Raw genomic sequence first — 22,657 nt, 5'->3', positions numbered from 1 at the left:
TGTTTTCATGCCTCTGGTTCTATTTTGATCGTTTGTTGTTTCGTTCATTAGTTTTCTGTATTAGGTGAGATCACATGGTATTTGTCTCTCACCGCCTGGCTTATTTCACTAAGTATAAAACTCTCCAGTTCCATACATGCTTTTGCAAAGATTTCCTTCTTTTTTATGGCTGAGTAGTATTCCATTGTGTGAATGTACCACAGCTTTTTGATCCACTCATCCACTGATGGGCACTTAGGCTGTTTCCAGCACTTGGCTATTTTAAATGGTACTGCTATGAACACAGGGGTGCACAGGTTCTTTTGAACTGTCATTTCAGGATTCTTTGGGTATAATCCCAGAAGTGGAATTGCTATATCAAAAGGCAGTTCCATTTGGCACATTTCTTTCTAAACAGACAGAAGCAGTCTTCTGTGCATCTTAGGCAAACGTACATTTTGAAGCAAATAGTGTCTGTGTTTTGCTGAGTTTAGGTGATAAGAGTTTAGCTACTCTGGTCCAGCTGGGATCATTCTAAATAATCCACATCCTTAAACTCCCATAGCTGGGGGAAGGCATGTAAAAGCTGGCAGCATGCCTTGGGGACCACAGGGTGGCACCTTGCACTTGGAAAGCTCCTGGCACCAGGGACCCCATCCTGTAGGAGCAACAGGTCCAACACAGCCCTGAAGGAGGTCTTGAGTCCTCTGCAGTTTCATCTGGCAAGTGGCCCAGGGGCACTGGGCCCAGCCATGAGCCAGAGACCAGCAGGAGGCGTGAGTGGCAGGAGAGAGCTTGGCTCTGGTATCAGCTTGCCACTTGCCACCCGCTTCCTATATATCTGCTTCCTCATCCCTAAAATGAGGGTAACACCCTTGCTCAAGTGTTGCAAGGATGAAAGGAGACTTTATGTGAACTCCCTAGACTAGCCATTAGGATCTGCAGATGCTTCCGCCCCTGCCCCCCCGCACGGCCACTGTGGTCTTCCAGGGTGGGGGTTGAGGAGGTGGGGGGTGCTGCCCAACCCAAGGCCCCCCACCCTGTGAAGAGAGAAGCTGACTTAGGGCTCAAGGGCACAAGAACTTGAAACGTGCCAAACAACAGTTGAACATTTTACTAAATCAATTCACACAGATTCCAAATTGCAAATATAATTAAGGACAACAGATTCTGTTCTGCCTTTTAAAATCTTTCATTTTCAAACCCATTGTTAACAAAAAGTAAACAAAAATTAAGTCTGCGGCATATTCATGATTCTTCTTTCTGAGGGAGGAAAGGGGCATTATAGTAAAAAGAACGCCACTGGGGGCACAATAAAGCACCACGACACACGGTTACGAACGGGCTTCCTGGACGCTGCCACCCGTGGTGACACTGCTCTCCCGCTGCTCTGCGTCGAGCAGGACTTCATTAAAATAAAACTATAAATCTCCTAGATTATGCTAAAGTCAGACACAGTCTGGAACACAGTGCTTAACAACAGTAATGCCAACTATCAGTGCTAACGTAAAAACATTTTAGAAAGTCGAAAACAATTAAACTGGAAACCAAAACCTTATTTTCCCTAGATGAGCAAAACCAAAAACGAAAGGGTTCCCGCCTCCCAATTGGAGTGAAGGGGATTTTCTTTTCTTTTCTTTCTTTCACGTTGGAGGCCGGGGCACGGCACGGGCTGGTCCTACTCTCCTCGGCCTAGTTGGCGTCCAGCTTGGCCATTTCCTGCACGTAGATGCCTATACTCTCGCTGTCGAACAGCACGAAGTACACTGTTTTGATGGAAGAGGACATTGTTGACACGAAGTAACTGGAGATGGCCTTCAGAATCAGCTGAGCTGCCGTCTGCTTCGGAAAACCGTTCCTGCAAGACAGAGGACGGCTCAGCAGGGGAGGCCACCACACCCACGGGACCACCCCGCCCAGCCACGCTTGCCCTCCAGGAGGCTCTCAGGCCACAGGGGTGCTGTCTGCCCCATGTTGGGTCGGGTAGCTGCTCAGACATGGGCATGAGGAAGCCCAGGGCCCACCAAACAAGGGAAGGACAAGTGGGCAGGGAACCGTGACCCGCAGCAGAACGTGTTCTGTCGCATGTGGTGTGCATTTAGTCCCCCAAGGCAGCGTGCGCTCCCAGCATCACTCTGACTAGCTTGGGGCACACTCCAGGCTCTGAAAGGCTGCCTGTGGATCTCAGTGCCAGGGTTACCGGAGGCTGCAGCTTCCAGGAAGCTTTCACCTCCGTCCACAAAAGTAGATGGGTCACACCCTCCGCACTGGCCCTCAGTTTTGTGGGTGTGAGGCTGCTGGCCAGGGACCTGGTCCCAGCACACAGCAGCTTGCACCACCCCAAGGACCAGGGCGTCAGAGAGCTGTGGGCACAGGAGAGCAACTCCAGGCCAAGTGGCTCTTCATCTCAAGGGACAGCATCCAAGTCTCCAAACCAGACGGGTGTGAATTCACATGCATCTCCTTTTAAAGTAAATGTCACGTAGCGATTTAGGGGTAAGGCCTCAGAACTTCAGCAAGAATCTGAAAGCAGGACTCCTTGTTTCATGGGAGTCCAAGGCTGCTCCTGGTCAACACTGCAGATATAGGACCCAGGTGACACAGGGGCACAGCAGCAGTTAGGTAGCGACTTGCCTAGCCTGGTGGAAATAAGATGGGCTGTGGAGCCATTGGTCCTTTATCCCAGCTGACACTTAAGGGTACCGAGGGTGAGAGTTTGGGGCCAGTTTTCATGAGGATTTCTTTGTTCATCAGCAGATCTCCAGTCTTCAATCTGCTCTGAGCCTGTGGACCCGCTGGGACCCAGAGTGCTGGACCAAGTGGCCCGTCTCAGCTGGACTCTCTGACCAGGGACCTGCTGCCAGGTAAGAGGTTTCTCAGAACACCCCTGGCCTCGCTCACTGGGAACTGGGACTTCTGCCCGCCTTCCTGCTCCCCCTGGAGAGCCACACTCACTGCTGTCGGGGCATTCCAGGTGCACACGAGGAGTCCCTCCCTGTGCCTGCCTTCTTGACAGTGGACCCCTAGTAACTTCTGGATGCTTTAGAAGTGACGCTTATTCTTAGAAGACAGGGGTGTCACTCAGGGCACGTTCCCAGCCTGTCCAGGGGAGCCTGTGGGCGACAGGGGGCTGCAACCCAGAGCCCGAGCGCCTTCACGCACAGGCGGCTCCCCCTTGGCCACAAGCACGCCTGCAAGGCGGCCCGCACACACGGGACCGCGGGGCGGGCAGTGGGTTGGAGGCTGCATGAAGAGACTCATCCAGCTGGGACAGCGTGTCAGACAGGCACAGCTTCCTCCCGGGGAGACCCTGGGAACTCTGTCTACCACCAGAACTAGGGTGACCAACACGTGGGCCAGGTGGGGATGTGCAGGGAGAAGGGCTTTGATGGGAGTGAGGAGAGGCAGGGCCCCCACGTGGTCCCCACACCCTTCCCCAGTCTGGGACAGGCAAGTTCAGGCTGGAGCTAGCTGCTCGCGCCACACCTGGCACAGGTGTCTGACTCCTCTGTGAGCGGAGCATGAAGGGCAGGTGAACTGGAACAAAGTACATGCCAGGAGGGCTGGAGGAGCAAACCCAACCTCCTGTTTTCAGGGGGCATCTCTCCGGTGAGCATGTTCCCAGGGGCATATGTGACAATGAGTCATGGGGAGCATGAGGCTTGGGGGCTGCCCCTCCCACCCCAGCCCCACTCCTGAGAGGGACCAGGCCAGCTGTGGGAAGCGGTGTGCACGCACAGGGTCACAGCGTCGCTGGACCAAGGGCCTATTTTAAGTGCCTCACAAAGAGCGAATGTTTCTTTTCCTGCTGTAGATGTGGCTGCCGCCTAAAGGGCTGGTCAGATGACAGTGACCCCATTAGTTTCATCCTGGTGAGGGGAGCCTGAGGAGGCAGCCAGGGCCAGACAGGAAGGTGTGGGGATGTCCAGAGGCTGCGGCAGCCAAGGGGGCTGGCCTGGACCAGGCAGAGCTCTGTCTGTGGATGGGACCCGGTGTGTGTGTGTGGGGGGGGGGTTTGCTGAGTGGAGCCGTGAAGCATGGCTCCCCACACTGGAAGCCCAAGACCATGCTCCACAGCTCCACACCCCCCTAGTGAGGGGGCCCTCCCGCCCACCTCTGCTTCACACCAGCGCAGGGGAGCTGGGCTGAGGCTAGGGCCTCTGGAACTTCCTTGAGGAGCAGTCTGTTGTGGGTCTGAGAGCCACAGCCTGTTCCCTCCAGTATTTCCAACACGGGGTGTGGCCTGGCCCCTTCTGCCTCCCTGGGGCACTGAACACATGCCAGTCACTCCCACCTGTGCCCAGCACTTTCTGACGCAGACTCTCTCTCATGACGGGCCATTCCTCTGCCTGGGACCCTTGACAAGGGCTGTGAGACTCTTGGCAGGGGACGTCCTTCCCTGTCCCTATATCAGCAGCTGTCAACACTAGCCTGCCTCGGGGTGAGGGGGGCCCGTGGAAGTGCAGGTTGTTGGGCTCCATGCAGGGAGTCTGACTCAGCAGGTGAGGGGACCACCATGTATGTGGAGCCAGCATGGACTTCATACTCTGAGCTCATAGGCTGGGCCCAGAGGTGAAGAGCCCATAAGTGAGGGGACAGGTAGGGGTCCCAAGGCTTTAAAGCCACAGTGCCCACACCTGCTGGCCCTGCTAGGAATGGGGTGTGGGCTGGTCTGGCATTGTCCTTCAAGGCGATGTGGAGTGAATGTGAATGTGCTCTGCTTCCAGGAAAATGTCTTGCTGGTGAACCCACCCCTCTGTGCTAGACAGCCACAGCACACAGGAGAAACCCAGCCACGGAATGGACACACGGGACACCCAGGTGCCTGGAAGGAACGAAGGTAACGGCTTTGCTGTTTTCTAGTAGCCACAGTTAGTCTCTGCAACAGAGTGGGCTGCACCACAGATGTTCTCACGAGAGTGCTGTACGCTCTGCGCCCCGCGCCCTCCAAATAGGGCAGCTGTGGGCCACGCAGCGGCAGAGCCACTTGAGGTTTGAGATCGGGTCTTGTCTCTGTGCCTTGTTTCTCCGCCTGGGCCAACTGGTTTGGTAACCGAAGTACCTGCTGACTAAAGAGGCTGTGAGAACCGGCTGTGAGAACCGAACAAGATGATGCACCGAGTCCTCAGTCATTTGTGTCTCTGAAAAGTGGGTGCTCTGGGCTCACACTGTGGCAATATGCCTGCCCACTCCAGACCCCGTGACCGCTTGACTGGGTGACGGCAGCTGTCATAGTTACCCTGGGCCAACCATGTGGCATCAGGCCCCAGAGGGCTGCTGTTTGGGTCTGTGAGGCCCTGTCCTCCTGCATGCTGAGGCGTGGAGGCGGAGGGCAGGGGAGCAGGTGTGGGCAGGGGTCCTGGGTGTGGCACTGCCCAACTCCCGGAGGGCTGCTTGCCTATGGCATGTCCCTCATCTTTCCACTTCTCAGCAGTTGGGTTCCCATGTTGGTTGCAGGCACAGACCCTCTGCTTGGCCATGTCTTTGTGTCTTCCTGCCCCATGTCAGGCCCACTGCCTCTGGGACAGTCACTCTGTCCTATGCCGCACTGTCTGCCTTCTGGGTAAGACCAGTTGCCACCTCCTCTGAAACACAATAGAGCAAGTGGGAGCGAGGCCTTACACTCCAAGGTCATATTCAGGTCTGAGGATAGCTTGAGCTTCCCCTGAGGTCACTCCAGCCATGTCTGGCGCCTCAGTTTCCCTAGACTAGTGCAAGGGGACCCACCCCATGGGCTATCTCTGTTTGCTGCCTTCTTGGGTCAGCCTGCTTACTGGGGACTGTACACATTGGTTGTTTGTCCCACCATCCTATCTGGATGGCAGAAATTGGGGTTCATTAGGCCTCTTCACAGAGGAGTTTTCAGTTCCTCCAGTTCTGCTGAACCTGCCCTCCATGGCTGGGCAGGGCATCGGCACAGAGGAATCCAGGCTATCTGTGGGGAAAGGTTGTGCCCTGGGGGTGGGGAGCGCCCAGGTGGATTTCTGCAAGAGACAGACTGGGAGCCTGCCATTGCAGGCTGCATAGGAGTAAATGAGGGTTTTAGATGGAGTCTGGCTTCCTTGCTGGGCCAGTCCACCTGTCTTGGCTGTTTAGGAGATGAGAAGGGCTGGCTATCTTGGAAGCTTAGGTGATGTGGGGAAAACGTCACCCTGTGTAGACACTCTTCTGCTGGGATTAGGTCTCCCTCACACTGAGAGCCTGGGCTCCTCCATTTTTCCCTATCCTGTCTGACTGTGAGCCTGCCTGAAATTGCCCAGCCAGAGGCCTCTCCATCCAGAGATAAAGACCAGGCTATCAGGGTCCTGAGCTGAGAGCAGGGGACTACCAGCAGGAGAAACTAAAATTCAGAAAGGGGTGATGATGGGCCCTCTGTCTCCCAAGACCAGAGAGGGGCCCAGGCAGCACAACCGCAAAAGAGGTCTCTTACCTTCTCTCACTCCAGGGCTCACATATTTTGGGTTAATAAGTGATTCTCCCTAATTCTGCTGGGTTTCTGTCCTTTATACTTCTCGTCTCAGGGTCCTGCCTAAGTGGCGTGCCTGGGCAGGCCAGGGAATTCCAAGTGGTGGCTCCAAGGTTCCCTAAAACCCACTCACAGAGTGTAGGCAGTGGGGCAAACCTCTAGCAGGGTATGAGGAGGTGGGTCTGTGACCTCCGGGGACAAGAGGCAGGGGTTCCATGTGCCTAATGGCACAAGCACTGAAACCAGGGGACTCCGACCAGATTCTGACCCTACCAGACAGGCTGTGTGACCACAGGTGAGTGACTTAACTACTCTGAGCTTCCGGTTCTGCGCCTGTGAGTGGAATTAATAACAGTGCATACCTCGTAGGGCTGTTGTGAGAGGATGCAGCTAAGGGTTTAGCAGAGTGCCTGGGGCTCAATAAATACCATACATGGTAGCTTGAAAAAGACAAACTGGCTTTCCTTTTAAGCTCATAAACCTAAGGAGAATTTAATCAAAGCCCCAGACTAAGCTATTCCCTCCGGAGAGGGGTCGCTCCCTAATGTCAAACAGCTGAGGGAGTGGGAGTGTCCATAAATATTGTGACCAGAATGCCCAAGGACAGGATGTCCAGATGCCAGAGGTGGCTTCCCAAGGCTGCACCCCCAGGTCTCATTTATATCTAGTGGGCTTCAAGATTGGCCCGGGGACCGATGGGCTGGAGGAAGGGGGTGTGGGGTCGTGGCCACCCTCCAGATGCCTGGGACGCTGAGCTAGGCTGAGGGAAAGTGAGCCTGCTTTACCAACATGTTTGCATTTATATTGTTTTAATTCCAACATGACTTTTATGCCAGAGACACTGGATGCCACAAACAAGCTGTTTTATTTCCCCTCCTAAAACCCACTGTGATTTACGGGCCGGCTCTGGTGTAATCCCGTCCTGGACTCATGAAAGGAGGGCAGCTGTTGACTCGGCGCTGCGGGGCAAGGTCTGCCCAGCAGATGTGGGCCGGGCGGCCCTGCACATGTGCTCACCTTAGGAATTCCACCCTCTTAAAAGCTTTCAATTGATTATTTTTTAAAACTTTTTACTCCATGAAAAATGTAAATAAGTTTGTAATAACAGATGCTCTTTTATGAGAATTACTTTTATGCTTCAATTAGAAATTTCCCAATAGCCATATGAAAGAGCGTGAAATTATTACCTCCAATAACAGCTCCTATTGCTTCTCTCTTTGGAAGCACCTTTCATCAGAGTAGATCAAAGTGCCTCTGAAGCACTAATTAACTGAACCTCAGAAATGCCTGTGAGGAAGGGCAGTCCCCACAGCCTCACTGATAAGGCAGGCCAGGGACAGAGAAGGCGATTCATTTACCAAAGGTCACACAGCAGTGCAGTGTCAAAGAACGGACCTTCTGGGGAAGGTTGGAGAAGCTGGCTATACTCTGGTACAAAAAAGCATTTGGTATTAAAAATAAAAGGAGGGGGGACTTACATTGATTGGGACTGATACCAGCACCTCCTTACAGAACCCAGGCTGCCTCTGCAGAGCCCTGACTTCTTCGGGTACTGGGAGGGGCTGGTGGCAGAAACCCACAGGCTCACAATGGGAAGCCCAGGTGCAGCCACCTGTCAAGACACAGCCCTGGGCTGTGACCCCTCTTGGGCCCACGATCCCCACAGCTGCAGCTCTGGAGGCCAGGTTCCCTTTGCTCAGTGCCCATCCAGAAGTCTGCAACTCAGCTCCTCCACAGGGGGGACCCTGAGACGGGGCGGGCAGTGGAACCACCACAGGCCGAGGGTGCTGCGGAAGGGACTGCTGTGCCTGTTTCACACAGCAGGGGTTAATTTACGTGCCTTCACTGATCTGGTTACTGGCCGAGCCAGAACCCAAGTCCAGGCTGACCCCACACCAGAGCACAGGGCTGCTCTGCCAGGCAGGGACCTGATGACTGTTTGCTGGCATCTGGGGGGTGCAGCCTGGGAGGTGGCATGTTTGGGGTGGTTGCTGCCTTGCCTGCCCCATCTGTTGTACAAAGACGACACTTCCAGTGCAGGCTCTCTGGCTTGTGTGTGTGTCTCAGGGGCCACTGAGCCCCCTGGGGGTACTGCAGGGAGGTGGGGCGGACCTAGCCCTGTTTCACTCCCATGAAGTGCCTGGTCAGTTCTGTCAGGGCCCATGGCCTGGCTAGCAAGGCAGTGAGATAGAGGCAGAGCAGGCAGGTTTGGCAGGTGAGGGACGCCTGGGCACACAAGAGTGGGCGGCACAGGGCTTTGCCCCAAGAATGCTGTGGTCTGCGGACAGAACTAGAACACAGCCACAAGCTGGTTGTGGGAGGGATGCTCCTTTAATTTATCCCTGCCTCCACAGCTCGCCTGTCCTCCCCACCCACCTGGACGGCCCCAGTACACTCCGAGGTTACCTTCTGTGATGGTATCTGCTGTCACAGCATAAGTTCTGTACTGTCCTCAGGCTTCCTGTCCCACTCCAGCTCTTCAGAGGTCCCGCACCATTGCCTAATGTTTGCATTCTTCCCTATTTCTTGCTCTGTTCTCCTAGATGAAGGCCAGTGCTTGAAAGCACCCTCAGATGACCTTGTACAATCAGAGCCCCACAATTATGGGCTAAACATACAGGCAAAGACACCCCTGAGTGCTGTGGTTGCAAGCTGGTGCCCTTACCTGCCACTGCCAATGGATGGAAACGCGATGGACTTTAGTTTCTTATCATCTGCCAGGGCCAGGCAGTTCTTCACTGTCTTTTCCAGAAGCTCCTCGCACTTGTCTGCACCCCATACCGGACTATTACAATGGATCACAAACTTGGCGGGCAGGCCGTGTCCTGCACTGACAGCAGCTGGAGTGGACGAGACAGGAACGGTGAGTTTTTTCCTCTGGAAAGCACATAGCATTAGACGCCGAACCCACACCTACTCTGCAGTGATAGCGCATCTCGCGAGCCCCTTGGGGCCTGGGCCCGGGGAGGGCTGAGGTGGGATCCCACGGGAGCTCGAGCTGGAAGCTGCTCTCAGTTAGTCTTCCTTCTCTTCTGGAGGAGGCCACACCAAGACCCAGCCTCGGGAAGCTGGCGCTGGCTGCCCCACCACCAGGACCTGCAGCCAACACCGTGGGGACCCCTTCCTTAGCCCTCCTGGAGGGGAGCCCTAATCACCTCACTTGACTGAATGTGTCAGAATGGTGGCACCTTCAAATGAATTACCTCAGTGTGTCTCTGACCCCCTTTCCTCAAGTCCACTCATGGGTCTATATAGTTATAATGTAGCTATATATCTGCCAGACACAGTTTGGGACAAACTGACTAGGAAAGTGACCTGACTAGCATGTCTGCTGCCCTGTTCCCAATGGCTTAGTTTTGAAGAAGGAGACCGTTTCTAGGACGGAACTATATTCTTCTTCCAGAGGAGGAGCCCTGTCCCAGTGACACATTCCCAGAGCCAGGCCTGCTCTCCATCTGTGCCCCCGACAGGCCCCAAGCCCTTGGCCTTGGGTCTGCTACCCACCAGGAAATGACAAAAGTCATCCCCGGGCCTCCCTGAGCACGGTTCAGGATTCCTGTCCCCAGAGAGGCGATGCAGAGAAGCTGGTTCTAGGTCCAAAGGGCTGGTGAGTGCTGCTGCCTGCTCCTATCCAGGGGCATGTCGACGCCCCCGCACCGCCGCAACAGAAAGCCACCTGAACTTTGTAGCCTGATCAGGCGCTTCCTGACCCCCTTTGGTGAGGAACACCAGTCAGCACCATCCCAGAGGTGTGGCGTGTTAAGACTGTGTCACCAGCAGGTCCTGGAAACTGACTTGTGGGCAGTGTCTCATGGTACAGTACAAACAGCTTTGAACTGAGCGTCACAGGTCTGAGCGTGTATCTTCGTGCTGTTCACTCACTGTTTTGAGAATTCTGGGCTGAGTGCTAACCTACAGAAACCTAAGACTGAGGCTTTAATTCATTGGTCTGTCCACCCGAGACATCACTTCTAAACTGTGCACAGAAAAAAACTGGAAAGACACATGTTAACAGTGATTATCTCGGACAGTGGAGCAGGGATGTGTTTTATCTTTATAGTTTAAAATCTTTTCTAAAATCTTAAAATCAAGCCCAAAGTGTGTTTTTGTTATTAGAACAAGCAAATGTATTCTTAGCCATGCTGCGAAGGGCCCCAGGGCAGGCTCAGGGTGCCGGGAACAGATGAGGAAAGGTCAGGTCCTGGGCCAGGTGGGTTATGCTGTGTGCGGCCTCCCTTGTTCCAGGTGGCACTGGCTGGAAGAGCTTGATAGCTGTGCCTTGTCAGCAAAACAACTGGCAGAGCAGAGGTCAAAGGCACAAAGCAGCAGACGGAATGACACCCTCTTATCCCCACCAGCCCAGGCTAGCAGGTCACAGGCAGTGGGGAAGAAGGGGTTAGGACTGACGGACTCTCTGAAAAAGGGCTGTGTGGACATCACATAGTTATTGATGCTCGTATTTAATTAAGATTCATTAAAAATAGAATTTGAAGACAGAATCCTGTTTTTCCCAGCTGTGACAGTGTCACTGAATGATGTGACCTTGGGCAAACTCTTAAGAGACATGTAAGGACCCATGTTACTTACACGTCTCTGAGGCTAGCGTGTGTTTGCCCTGCTGTGCACAGCAGTGGGCTGAGCCAGGCCTCACCCACTGTCTGGGCTCCCAGGCCCTCAGAGGCTTTCTGTCCACCTGAAATTCTGAAATCCAGGTCAGCAGCAGTAACAAGGCCTCTGCCTTTCTAGTTCTCTGCACTACTGTCCCCCAACCCCCATCAAATCTCCCTTGTATCAGAAAAGGCGTAATTGGCAAGTGAGAAATGTGTATTTATGTTTTTCTCGTGAAAAGCACAGATGGCTTAATACAAGTGGTTGACTTGCTTCTCTCACCAGCAGCTTTGCAGATGGCTCAGTATCTCTAATTCTCAGCTCTTACATTTGCCAAATTCAGCTTCTGTCATTCCTTAAAATCTGAGATCTAGACAGCAAACATTTAGAAGCTATCTTAAGTACTAAAGAAAAAAACTGGGAAGGCTCTTTTCCCCACTCTGAAGCCCCCCTAACAACCTGCCTGGGACAAAAGTCTAAGCTGCAAGGCCAGCAGGCATTCCCCTGGGTCCAGCTCAGAGACGCGTTCGCATCGCCACCTCTGACTTCCAAGTCGTTTCATAAAACGGCCTCCCTGGTTCTGCCCGGGCCACACCCCGGTGGGCCCTGCACTCCTGGCCTTACCTCCAGCTACTTCCAAAGGCCCGTTCTTTTTCCGGAGCTCCAGAACAGCTTCCACAAACTCCTTGCCACCTTTCTTCTCCAGCGTATTTCCTAGACAAGGACAAGGTGAGGTCAGATTGCCATTCTGGTGTCTCAGGACATGCACACACACTTAGCATGTCAGGTGATTACACACTTTATATATTCTGACCAGTTAAATTTCCATATGGCTGCAAAACAGGAGTTAAGCCTCGGCTGAATCACAAGAATGAGATTTAGAAGGGATTCACCATTGACCAGTTACTACTCTGGCGCTGTAGATCCTTATGGGGGTGTTCAGGGTGATCCTGGAGGGGCCAGAGATGCGAGAGATGGGGGATGCCTGTTCTTGGTGAGCATGCCTGTGCTGCGTGCTTTATATCAGCGTGAGAAACCAGATGGTGCTGGCTTCCAAGGCCGACACCACCCCCCCCAGGCTTTTCTTCTGTCTCTGGGAGAACCCCCAAATAAGGAGGTTTTAGAAAAGCATACCGTGCTCCCATCAGGCAGTCAGCTCCCCTCCTGGCTGTGGGCCTAGAGAAAGTGATCAGATCTGGCCACCTTTGGACCAGCATTATTATCGTGCTTAGTTCCTATTTTGCAGCTTTGATATATGTGAATACAAAATAATAATAATAATAATAATAATAATAATAATAATTAATAATAATGGCCTCAGACAGAATTTCCTTAATCACACTTATGATTTAGAATCATTTTGGGTAAAGGAGAACAACATCAGAAGCAGAGCTTAAAGATGAATTTGCATTATAGAAAAGCCTGGAAAGAAGGATGGCTTAACTATCCAGGATCAGATTTTTCTTTTAATCCGATGGAGGAAGGAAGCATTTTTTCTTGTGTGTTCGGGTACTTGATAATCAATTTCTGCTATGAAAACCATACTCTCCGATAAGATCCCAACACCGATAAGGTCTGTGGGTTACATGTCTTGTGGGGCACAGCAAAGCAGCCACCAAAATGAGACGTCACCAAAGTTTGGCTAGAATGGGGTCTCAGTCTTCCTTAAGCTCTGATTCCTCAGTTTTGCACATTTTAAAGTACTTTTCCTCACGAGAGGACAAAAATACTCCCCTAAGATTCACTATGTATCTTGGAAAATTCAAGGGATGGGTCAGTCAGGGTGCATGGGAAGGCGCTAGCCCAAATTCTCCCTGGGTTCACCCTGTTGTGGCTAGGGCTGATTTTCTTAGAGAAACTTGCCTCATTTACACACTTGTTCTGGAGAGGTGCACTGACCCCAGGAAATGTCTAGAAGGAAAATCAGATGGCTGGGTATTGTCAGCAATAAGACTGCCCAGGGCTAATGGCTGGCACTGACCTATGAGCCCCAGCTGTAGGAAGTGACCAGCAGGCTGTCAGCCACAGGGGCCCCCAGCTGTCTAGGAGGCTGCCTGGCTTTCAGAGAGGTTAACCTGGGATCCTTGAGGTGGGATCCAGCTTCCCTCCTCCTCAGCCCAGACTGCCCCCCTGCCTTTCCATCTTGGAAAGGAGTGAAGTAGGCATTTAAAGTGGCAGAGGTGACAGCTGCTAACTGGCTGAATGGGCTCAGAGACCCTACCCACCTGTAGGTGCGGGCTTTGAGGATACAACAAGGTGAGTGCGGCCTGCTTACAGTTTCACCTGTAATATCCGTGCACCTCAGAAAAATGAACCCGCTGGATCCCCAAAGCTGCTGCCCCTGGTCTAGCTGATCTTCCTACCCCAGCCCGAGGGAGGGACCCATGTGCCCTGGCAGGACTATTACAGGTCCTAACTCTCCTTCCTGTCTGCTCTTGGGGAGAGCTGGGAAATTTGGAAGGGAAAAGAAAATCAGTACTGTATTAATTAATATTACCAACTCCTTTCTAAAATACAAAGTATTAAGAAAATGGGCTGATTTACAATTAAAGGTGTTTTATCTTAGGAAGAGCGTTTACTTTAACATTTTTACTTATAATTAAATTTTGCTTTAATTAGAAGTGAAATTTTCAAGTTAAAGTACACTTAGTGCATTTCCCCAACTTAAAAACTGAACCCTAGATTGCAGGCAATCCACTCAGTCAGGACTTTACTCCTACACACACACATGTATGCACATGTTCATGTAGACACACGTGTACTTTTTAACAAGAAACAGGCCCATTTCAACTGTATTGTCAACACTCTTAATGTAAGACTCTTGCTTTTTAGGCTTAACTTCAGGGTTAATCATAAAGCAATTGGCTTATTTGCCCCCAAGCATAAACGTGTTACTCCCATGAGAACAAGAACATTATTTCATGCTTAGAAAGCAGGCATAAGTATCAGTGTTCAAAACAGCCTAAGCGAAAATTTAGGCTTGGACAAACGTCAGGCTAAGCCTGTGGTCTATTTCACTGTTAGAAAGAACTTCCGATGGGCAAAGTTAATCACTGGGGCTAAGCATTCCTGCACTCGCATTCCTTCTTCCAGCGGTCGCGGGCTCAGGGATTCACACCAAATGTGAGACTTGGAGGGCTTACGTCCTAGCTTCCTCACTTCCCCTCTCACACATTAAGTGGGAGCTGGAACCAATTGAGAGTACGTTCGAATCTGGTTGATCTTGGCTGGCATCATAAAGGGAGTCTGGATTCAGCACTTGTTTGGACTGGTTCACTGAGAAAAAGCACCGAGGTGGCTTTGGAAGACCTGGGTTCTGATCCTGACAGTCTTTCCTCTTCAGCCACTCAGGCTGTCTGGACTTGCTGAGGTGTTTTTCCCAGCTATCACAGTGTCATTGAGTGATGTGACCTTGGGCAGGCTCTCAGACCCATGTCACTTACATGTCTCTGAGGCTAGCGTGTGTTTGCCCTGCTGTCCACAGCAGTGGGCTGGGGACAAGCAGGCCAGCGGGAAAAGTGCTGGCATTGTCATTACTCAGGAAGGACTGGGTTCTGTGGGGCAGGGCCTTCGCCAAGCCTCCAGCTCTGGTCCATAGTGCAGCTGACCCTGCTGAATACAGGCCGCCCAGTGACCAGCAGGCCAGCTCCCCGCTCCCTGGGCCCAGGCCTTAGTCACTCCCTGCTGAAAGAGAAGTCCTCCAAATAAGGATTTCTCGCCAAGTTTTCTTTTGGTTAAGAACAGAAGTGTCTCTCTCTTAAGCTGCCTGACTTAAGCACTCTTAAACTCCTCCAAAAGCTCGGCAGAGGGGAGTTTATTTTAACTACCTCCAGCCTGGGTTCACTTTGGCCTGGCAATTTGGCAAATCCTGACTTTCTGTCCAGTTGCCTTTGCATGTCCGAAATTAAAAATGCCCAGGACAACACTCAGCCCGAATCACAGTGGCCAGAACAGATGGGCCAGCAGGCTTTGCCAGTGTCATGAAACAGAGCTGGGCAGCCGGACTGCTCAACTGCTGGGCCTCCCGTGTCCAGGACACTCCTCCTTCATGGTGACTTCGCCTTCGCCCTCATTAGAAATGTCTCCATTCTCTCTAGAAGCTGGTGTTTGGATCTACCCTCAGAATGCTCCCCTGGCGACCCGCATATGTACTGTGAAAACCATATACATGCGAGACTGAGACCATGGGTCAGCACCAATCATGAGCCAGGTACAAAACAAGACGCTTTGCTTATTACGTTATTTAACATAATTGCCATTGTTACTCTTTTTAAGATAGGGAAACTGAGGCATCAGGGAGTTAGGTGACTTGCCCAGGCCCCATAACCAGTTACAGATGAGGCAACAAGCCCCACATATCTCCAACTCCGACACTTGTTTTTTCTTTTTTGCCATCATACCGATGCCTCATTATAGAAGCGCCCAGCATTTTTTTTAAGCAGGGCACTACCTGGCCCCCTGCAGCAGCAAGTCAGCAGCCACAGGCTGGGTACCCTGAGCACTCTCAGCCTCACCTACACTCAGCTATTTAGCACCAAGAGCCAACTGATGATGCGTGTCAGCTGCTGCGGGGATGTAGGGGCTTTCTGGGTCTAGGAGAGTGTTTCTCAAGGGTGGTCTAAGGACACCATACTGGAATGAGGTGATTTATGTTTCTGGAAGGTCTGAGAGCCCCTGAGTGTGGGAGAGTGTTCTGGAAGTGCCCCAGCAGGCACCTGAGCCTGGAAAGCCACTTCCAGGAGTGAGTGCTCTGATGCAGAGAGGCAGGTGGGGGCGGGGTGGAAGGCCTGTGCACAGCCATCCCTGTGCGTGTCTGCTCCACAGTGGGCACAGGAGTGGTCTGGGATGCCACTCGGCCTATCTGGGTGCATCACCCTTGCAGCTGAGGTCCTGTGTGAACCCAGTCTCCACCAAAGTGGCACCTCATGAAGCAAATGAAGAAATGAGGTTGCTGAACCAGTTTCCAAACCAGAAGCATGCCCATCTATGAGCTGCACGAGGCACCTGGCTGACAGCTAGCTGGATTTCTTTTGTTCACCCGGGGAGGGGAGACCTGGGGAAGGTCAGGACAGCTGGAAGTGTGAAATGAATGCAGCCCTGCATAGCTGTCAAAGGATCAAGCTGTCTGCGGCGGCCGACTGACCATGCACACACACACTCGGCAGCACCCAGCTAGGCATTACCTACTTCACCACCGGTGTAGAAGTCAGTGTTTGTCGGGTGAACGACAGCATCACTGTCGATCGAGGCAATGTCAGCCTGTACAACTTGCAACTATAACAGGTAAACAAATGTATATCAACTGTGTTGGACCGAGACCCACGCACAGGCACATTCACTAACGCCCCATGGCAGGGCTGGCCTACCTGGTCGATTCCAACATAGGAGCCCAAGGGGCACAGTCCACGAAGTGTGCGCACATGTGGATGGGGGTGAGGAGGAGGAATATCAAATGTGACATGTTGAAATTAAACATTTGAATGACAAGTCCCAAAAAAAGAGAAACACACATGAGGTCATTTCAAAGGTTAAAAGAAATAACAAAACAATAAATGCCCCATTTCACTTCGCAAAAGCCTGTCAAACTGGCACCCCACTGAAAAGGCTACTAAAACATGGCGTCTGTTTAAAACAAAAACAGAAACAAAAATGTGGACTATCAGGCCAACCAAAACAATATAAGTTTCTCCATTTTGCCAGCAGCAGTCAACTTTCTGGGTTTGATACTCACTTTGTCTACCTTCCAGGGACATCCCTTGAATGCCAAGAAAACAGCATAGGTATGCATAGAGGATTGCCTTTGTCTTTCCCTTCAATGAGTATAAATATTTTTCTAGGCCCACCTCATTCTAGGTAATCTCATTTTTTGGTATTTTACATATAATAGGATAGAACCCTTGCTTCTCCTAGCGTGTGGCTTCATTTTCTTAAGAGGTTTCTGATAAAGGCAGTTGGAAAGCAAGTTCGAGCAGAGCACTCCTGAGTCCCCGTTCCCAGCTTCAGCCCACTATTGTACCTGGTTTGTGCGGGCTGGGCCTGGGCTCAGAACAAGCAGTAGGGAACTCTGCTGTCTTCCAAAGGCAGCCCCAGGTGGGAGCTGAAGGCACAGAGAATGAGCCTGAGCTTGTACAGGCATGAGGCTGCCTTGATGTGGGCACATGCCAGCCTGCTGCCCCTGGCAAGGCTCATAGTCAAGAGCCCAGGAGCCTTTCTGGTGCCCTTGAGCTGACAGCTCCTCTGTGCAAAGATGAAGCCACAGAGTGGCCACTCCCGAGCAGGGAGACCCCATGGCTCGTGGGGTGGAGCTTTCCTCTGTAGGAACTCACTCAGAAATACTGCTTTTCTGTTTAATATCATCCTCTAGCCAAATCATTCATGATGGTGGCACTCAGTCACATACTGTTTTCAGCTGTAAAAACAAGTTGAAGTGACAATAGGTGGCAAATTTGGGGGAACCAATTTACTGGTGGATTAAAATCAGCCTCACTATATACAGATGTAGCTCTCTCCCTTTCCAGGTGCTTTCAGGCTTTGAGCGTCATTTCTAATTAAGGCTTAAATGGAGAAACTATCATTTTGGAGTTACCTGAGATTTTTCCATTCTTAAAAAAATAAACACATTTTAAAAATATCCCTCCCCAAGTAACCAGCAGTCAGTGTGATAGTTATGGAAGAGAATTTAGATGGCGATATATTTACAATCAAGGGAAAGACAGTAACCAATTGCACTTAATGAAACACCATCAGATCATTTCCACCTGGAATGGGTTGGAGTAAGTAGACATGCAATGTCTACCCCCAAATGTTCATCTGGATTTGGGAATTTGGCTTGATCATCTTAAGTTTGAGAAGATGAAGAACCTAAATTCTGGGTTCCATGACTTTTCATCTGACAGCTGGTGGCGCCAAACCCCATTCCCAATTACCTAGGTCATCTTTAAGGTCAATGTCAGCATTGGTAGGATTGATTATGGCCTCCACCTCAAAGCCGGCTAAATTACTGATTTCACTGTGAATAAGGTTCAGCTGAAAAGAAAAGCATGAGGTGGGAAATAACAGGACAGCCTGGAAGTCACAGAGAAGTGAGCCTTGGGACACAGATGAAGGGCAGCGAACACTTCAAGTGCACTGGGCACCAAGGAGAACAGGGAGTTACTGCCTAAAATGAATCCGTCCCTAACAAGACTCAAAGGATGCTGAAAGGAAGCAAGCTGGGCTAAGGGACCAGAACCTGCTGAGTGATGATGCTTAGGGCAAAAGAGAAGCATAAGCCATATTGGACTGGTGAGTCTATATCCCCTTAAAAGAACTTGTGGTTTGGGGCTAAAGAGAGGCAGCTGTTGGGACCTAGGATCAGAGCAGTCACTGCCAGGTGGTGGTGCTGTAGGCGACCGTCCTCTCCTCTGAGCACTGGGGTGGGGCAGCAGTCCCAGCCAGTTTGGGCAAACCCCTAGTAGCTCTGCCATTCTCCTCTAAGTAGCCATTGGTTTTTAAGACTGTCCCCATCACCATAGCTATTGGCTGGCTGGCTCCCCTGCCCTGCTCCGGGGTGGCAAGGGGTTGGATGGTCTGTTGCTCAGTAACATCTAATTTGATGTCTATTAGTCATGTGATGCTGACGGTCTGGTGGAACTCAGGAAGAAAATAGCAGTTCTCTAGAGAGACAATGTATCTTTTAAATGGTTTTCACCTTGCTGGGGAAGTTACTCTGAGGCCCAATGGGTTGAGCATTTTCTTTTAGTGAGTTTTATGAGTGACTGACCAACTGGCTCTTTTTAAATGCCCTCTCCCCACTGTTATTCTGTTGCCAATAGCAACCCTCAGGATGAGAGGAATCCCAAATTCTGGATTCAGCTGTGAGAGGGACAAAGGGAATTAAAACTAGCTGGCTCAGGATTTCTAGCCTATATATGCTCTCCTCTTCCTCTTCTTGGGTACAAGTGCCTGCAGCAAAGCTAGCTCTCTTGCTCTCTCTTTCTCTCAAGATGCTCATTCTTCAGTGACGTAAATTCCTTCCAGCTGCAGCAGAGAGCAATGCCTATGAGCCCCCGAGTAGCTGGTGCCCCAGACAGACTGAGGTCCAGGCTGGGAGAGCTGACTGCAGCCTATGGACCCAGCAGGGCAGGAACCTCTGTCCAGCCCTCACTCCAAGGACACTTGGCAGGGAGGCTCTTGGCAACTGAGCTCCAAGTCACTGAATTTCTGGGGCCAAACATTTTGTTGAAAACCAAACCAAAAACCTGACACATTATAAGTCTCAGAAATATAAATCCACATTTCTGATTTCCAGAAGCAGACAGCAGATTCTCAAAAAAGGGAGTGGCTTAGCCTAAAAGTCACCATCCTCTGTGAGAAAGCAGTTGTGGAAGTAAATTGGGTCACATGGCTGGGGAAGGACTCTGGGTATGCCCTGGTACAAAGCAGTGGCCCGAATTTTTAGTTTGGATGCGGAGAGAAAAAGAGGAACAAGTTTTCTCCCCTTAGACTTTCCGCAGGATGGTCCTCAGCATCGCAGGGTGATTTGGGGGCCACCCACTCCCTGGAGCTAAGCTCTGAGAAACACAGACCCTGGCGCCCGGGCAGAGGCATAGGAGAGAGGCGAGCACCAGGGCCAGGGTGCTAACCGCTGTGCTCAGGGAGAAGGGCCCTCAGGGTGCAGCAAGGGAACTCTAAGGATTCAGGACAAGGTAAGAGTTTTGATTAGGATCTCCTGTCAGTATCCCGTGTGACTTTAAGCCAATGCTGTTTATAAAAACTTAAGTTAAGCCAACACTCCGCCCCTGCATTGAAAGAAAAACCAAACAAACCTACACGGTGTGCAAATGGCAGGAGGCTGCTGGAGGAAGCAGGAAGGAAAACAAACACTTCACTTTGTGTGCTGTGGGTGAGATGAGTGTACATCTATGAGATTCCTTTTTTGTTTGCTTAAAATCTGTACATGTGCAAATCCTTAAAATTCACACTATTTTTTTTCTAAGTGTATAGATGCTTCTGGATCTGTATTCAGAAATGCCTCACTGGAAAATCAGCTATTTCCATGGGCTACTATTCAACTCTGTATTGATTGTTGGCCACGGGAGCAAGTGACCCGAGGGTATTGGCAGTCATAGAGCAGAAGGAGGTCCCACTTGGCTGAGGAGCTGGGAGGAGGGGACTCCGCCAAGTGTCCTTCAAGATCCCCTCCACCACTGGGGCCTGGTTATCCTAACCTCCGCAGGCTCTTTTGCAGCCGCCTCTGCCGCCCGCGTTAACCCCTGCTCTCTACTCGTGATGTGGACCTGTTAAGCGTACAAGCTCCTTGAAGGCAGAGGAGGTTGACTCCCGACCTGAGTGCCACACAATGCCTAAGATGGTGTTCGGGTTTCTGTGGGCACACAGACAGCTGGAATTGAACATCTGACATCAAGACATGCCTCTGAGATGAACATCCTCCCCTTCAAGCAGGGCAAATGGAAATGGCAGCTCAGGAACCAGGCCCTTGGCCTGCCTTAGACCTGAGGTGGCCAGAGCCAACCTGGCCACCCTGGGAGGGAGGTTGGCACTCACTATTTAGGGATTGTCAGGAGGTGGCCTGCCTTTGATAGGGAAGGAGCTGGTGGCTTGGAGCTACTGGATGGATGGACATCAAGCATGCCTTGACATGACCTACTTGGCTACAGTAAACAGTACAATCCTACTTTTTTACATAATATGATCAGAGATTCAATTTTAGAAAATAAAAGTGATCGTTAAAAGATTATATGAGTAGCATGTTTAGTCTAGTCTGTAATTGTCAATTTTTGGTGTCTCTCATTCCCTCATGATGGACAAGGAAGGAGAAGACTGACCAGTCTTATTTCCCTGTGCTAGTCCCATGAAATGCAACTCTTCTTCTGTCCCCAAAGTCTGCTTAAACTAAGGAGGATGGAGAGGGCGATGTCTCCCACAGAACTGATTCTAAATTCCTCATGGAGACCCACGGGCTCTGTGGTCCACTCCAGGGCCCGATCTCCTGCCCTTGCTCCTTTGTCTGTACTATACCAACTACCTTGCAAGCAGCCCTGGCCTGACTTTCCCTTGGAAGCCTCAAGTCTAGTGATGGCATCTGGTGTGTTTCAGGCTAGAATGTGGCACACAAATATAAGGACTCATGTGGGCACTGCTGTAGGCCTTGGAGCTGAGTCACCACTCCCAGAGGCTGATCGTCAGCCACAGGTGGGAAGGGGCCCTTCCTTCTTGTTGCTGCTGCAGGAGCTCCTTCTCTCCTTACAGTTTCCCAGCCCCAGGAGCAGGGTGTCTGGGTCGCAGGGAGAAAACCCATGAACCCTTCCCTGCCTGTAGTGGTCCATGCGCTACAGCTCCGTCCTGATCATCAGGACAGCACGAAGACTCGCTCAGACCTCCTGACACTGCCTTCCCGCCCACTTCAAGTAACACTGCCCCTACCAGGACGCCTGTCATTTACCGCCACAGACACAGATTTATAGAAATATACACTGGAAGTGTTTTTGGGAACTAGAATCATCAGGTTTTTATATCTCTAACAAGGGGCTGAAAATCTCCATTGAACCACGAAAGAAAAACTCTTAGGGGATTCAGAGTCACAGCCGTGTTTTCTTTGTGAAAACTGTTCAACCATGTGTATGAACACTGGGTAAAATCTGAGCGTAATAAGGGCGATGACTTCTGAGACTTCAGTACATGAAATTCGCCATCAACCACAATTAGATCCCAGCCTCCTAAGCTCAGCCAGCTTCTCCTGTGAGTAGCTTAGCAACTGAGCCTCATGCAGCTGTAGGGAGCACAGTGGCACTTTCTCGACCCCAGCTTGCTTGCAATCCTCATGCCTGGGTTTCACTACCACAGGTGGAAAAATAAGACTTGGAGGACTGTACGGTCTTACCAAATAGTCATCATTCTCAAGGACCCTTCCTGAAACATTTCCTAAAATCCAAGTCCGAATTAATGTGTGCAATAACATTTTAAAAGGCTATTGTGCTTTGTGTAAAACTCCGTGTCAGTTTTGTGACTTTTGCCCTTTTTGCACTATGTGCCATGACTTTCACTTGACAGTAATAGCCAACAAAGGGCCAAAGTACTGCTTCAAAGTCGTGCTACGAACTATAAACTCTCCGCCTCCTGCTGCAGGGAGAGGCACAGGGTTCGAGGAAGAGCTGCTAGCACACTGTTTCTAACACTGGTGCCCAAGCTGTCTTGAAGGTGCTGCTTTATTGTGATGCCACATTAGGGCAGGGGAGAAGGGGTGGAATTTACTCTGCTAAAGGGAGTGCTGGAGTTGGGGATCCTTCCTAAACATGGAAGTCTTGAGTCATTAAGTACATTTAATGTAAAGGACAGCCTTGTGGTGTTTTGCGCTCACCACTAACACTTAACTCCGTGCTATGAGAAGTCCAGTTCTGCATTCAGCTCCTTTTCTTACAGTTGACTATTCTACACTGGGTTCCAGATCAACCAGTCCTTTCAGAGTCTCCCTCCAAAAGTCAAGACGTCAAACAGGCACATTAGTTTCACTTGTCAAACCTACTTCTTCCATTTTCCTCTACATCTTAAATAACACTAAATGGCATGTCTGCAAATGATTAGTGTGTGGATACTTCTCTATAG

General features: G+C 51.0%; 1 protein-coding gene across 4 annotated transcripts in view; it reads right to left on the bottom strand.

Moving 5' to 3' along the window:
* Nucleotides 1-1,108: 1,108 nt before the first annotated feature.
* MACROH2A1 (macroH2A.1 histone) overlaps nucleotides 1,109-22,657 on the bottom strand; it is a 95,199-nt gene continuing 73,650 nt past the window's right edge. For 2 of the 4 annotated variants that reach the window (XM_090288292.1, XM_090288293.1), the window contains exons 6-9: nucleotides 16,237-16,327; nucleotides 11,678-11,767; nucleotides 9,111-9,285; nucleotides 1,109-1,837 (exon numbers count right to left, since the gene is read on the bottom strand). In XM_090288292.1, the coding sequence (XP_090144418.1) occupies nucleotides 1,672-1,837; nucleotides 9,111-9,285; nucleotides 11,678-11,767; nucleotides 16,237-16,327 (522 nt within the window). In that variant the 3' untranslated portion in view covers nucleotides 1,109-1,671. Of the gene's footprint in view, nucleotides 1,838-9,110; nucleotides 9,286-11,677; nucleotides 11,768-16,236; nucleotides 16,328-17,979; nucleotides 18,080-22,657 lie in introns of all 4 variants that reach the window. The other 2 variants (XM_090288290.1, XM_090288291.1) reach the window with 1 other exon arrangement.

This window comes from Furipterus horrens, unplaced genomic scaffold (genome assembly GCF_987537825.1).
Source record: "Furipterus horrens unplaced genomic scaffold, mFurHor1.1.pri manual_scaffold_10, whole genome shotgun sequence".
NCBI lineage: Eukaryota > Metazoa > Chordata > Mammalia > Chiroptera > Furipteridae > Furipterus > Furipterus horrens.
Note: the sequence above shows the minus strand (reverse complement) of the source record. Positions and strands in the feature narration are given on the sequence as shown.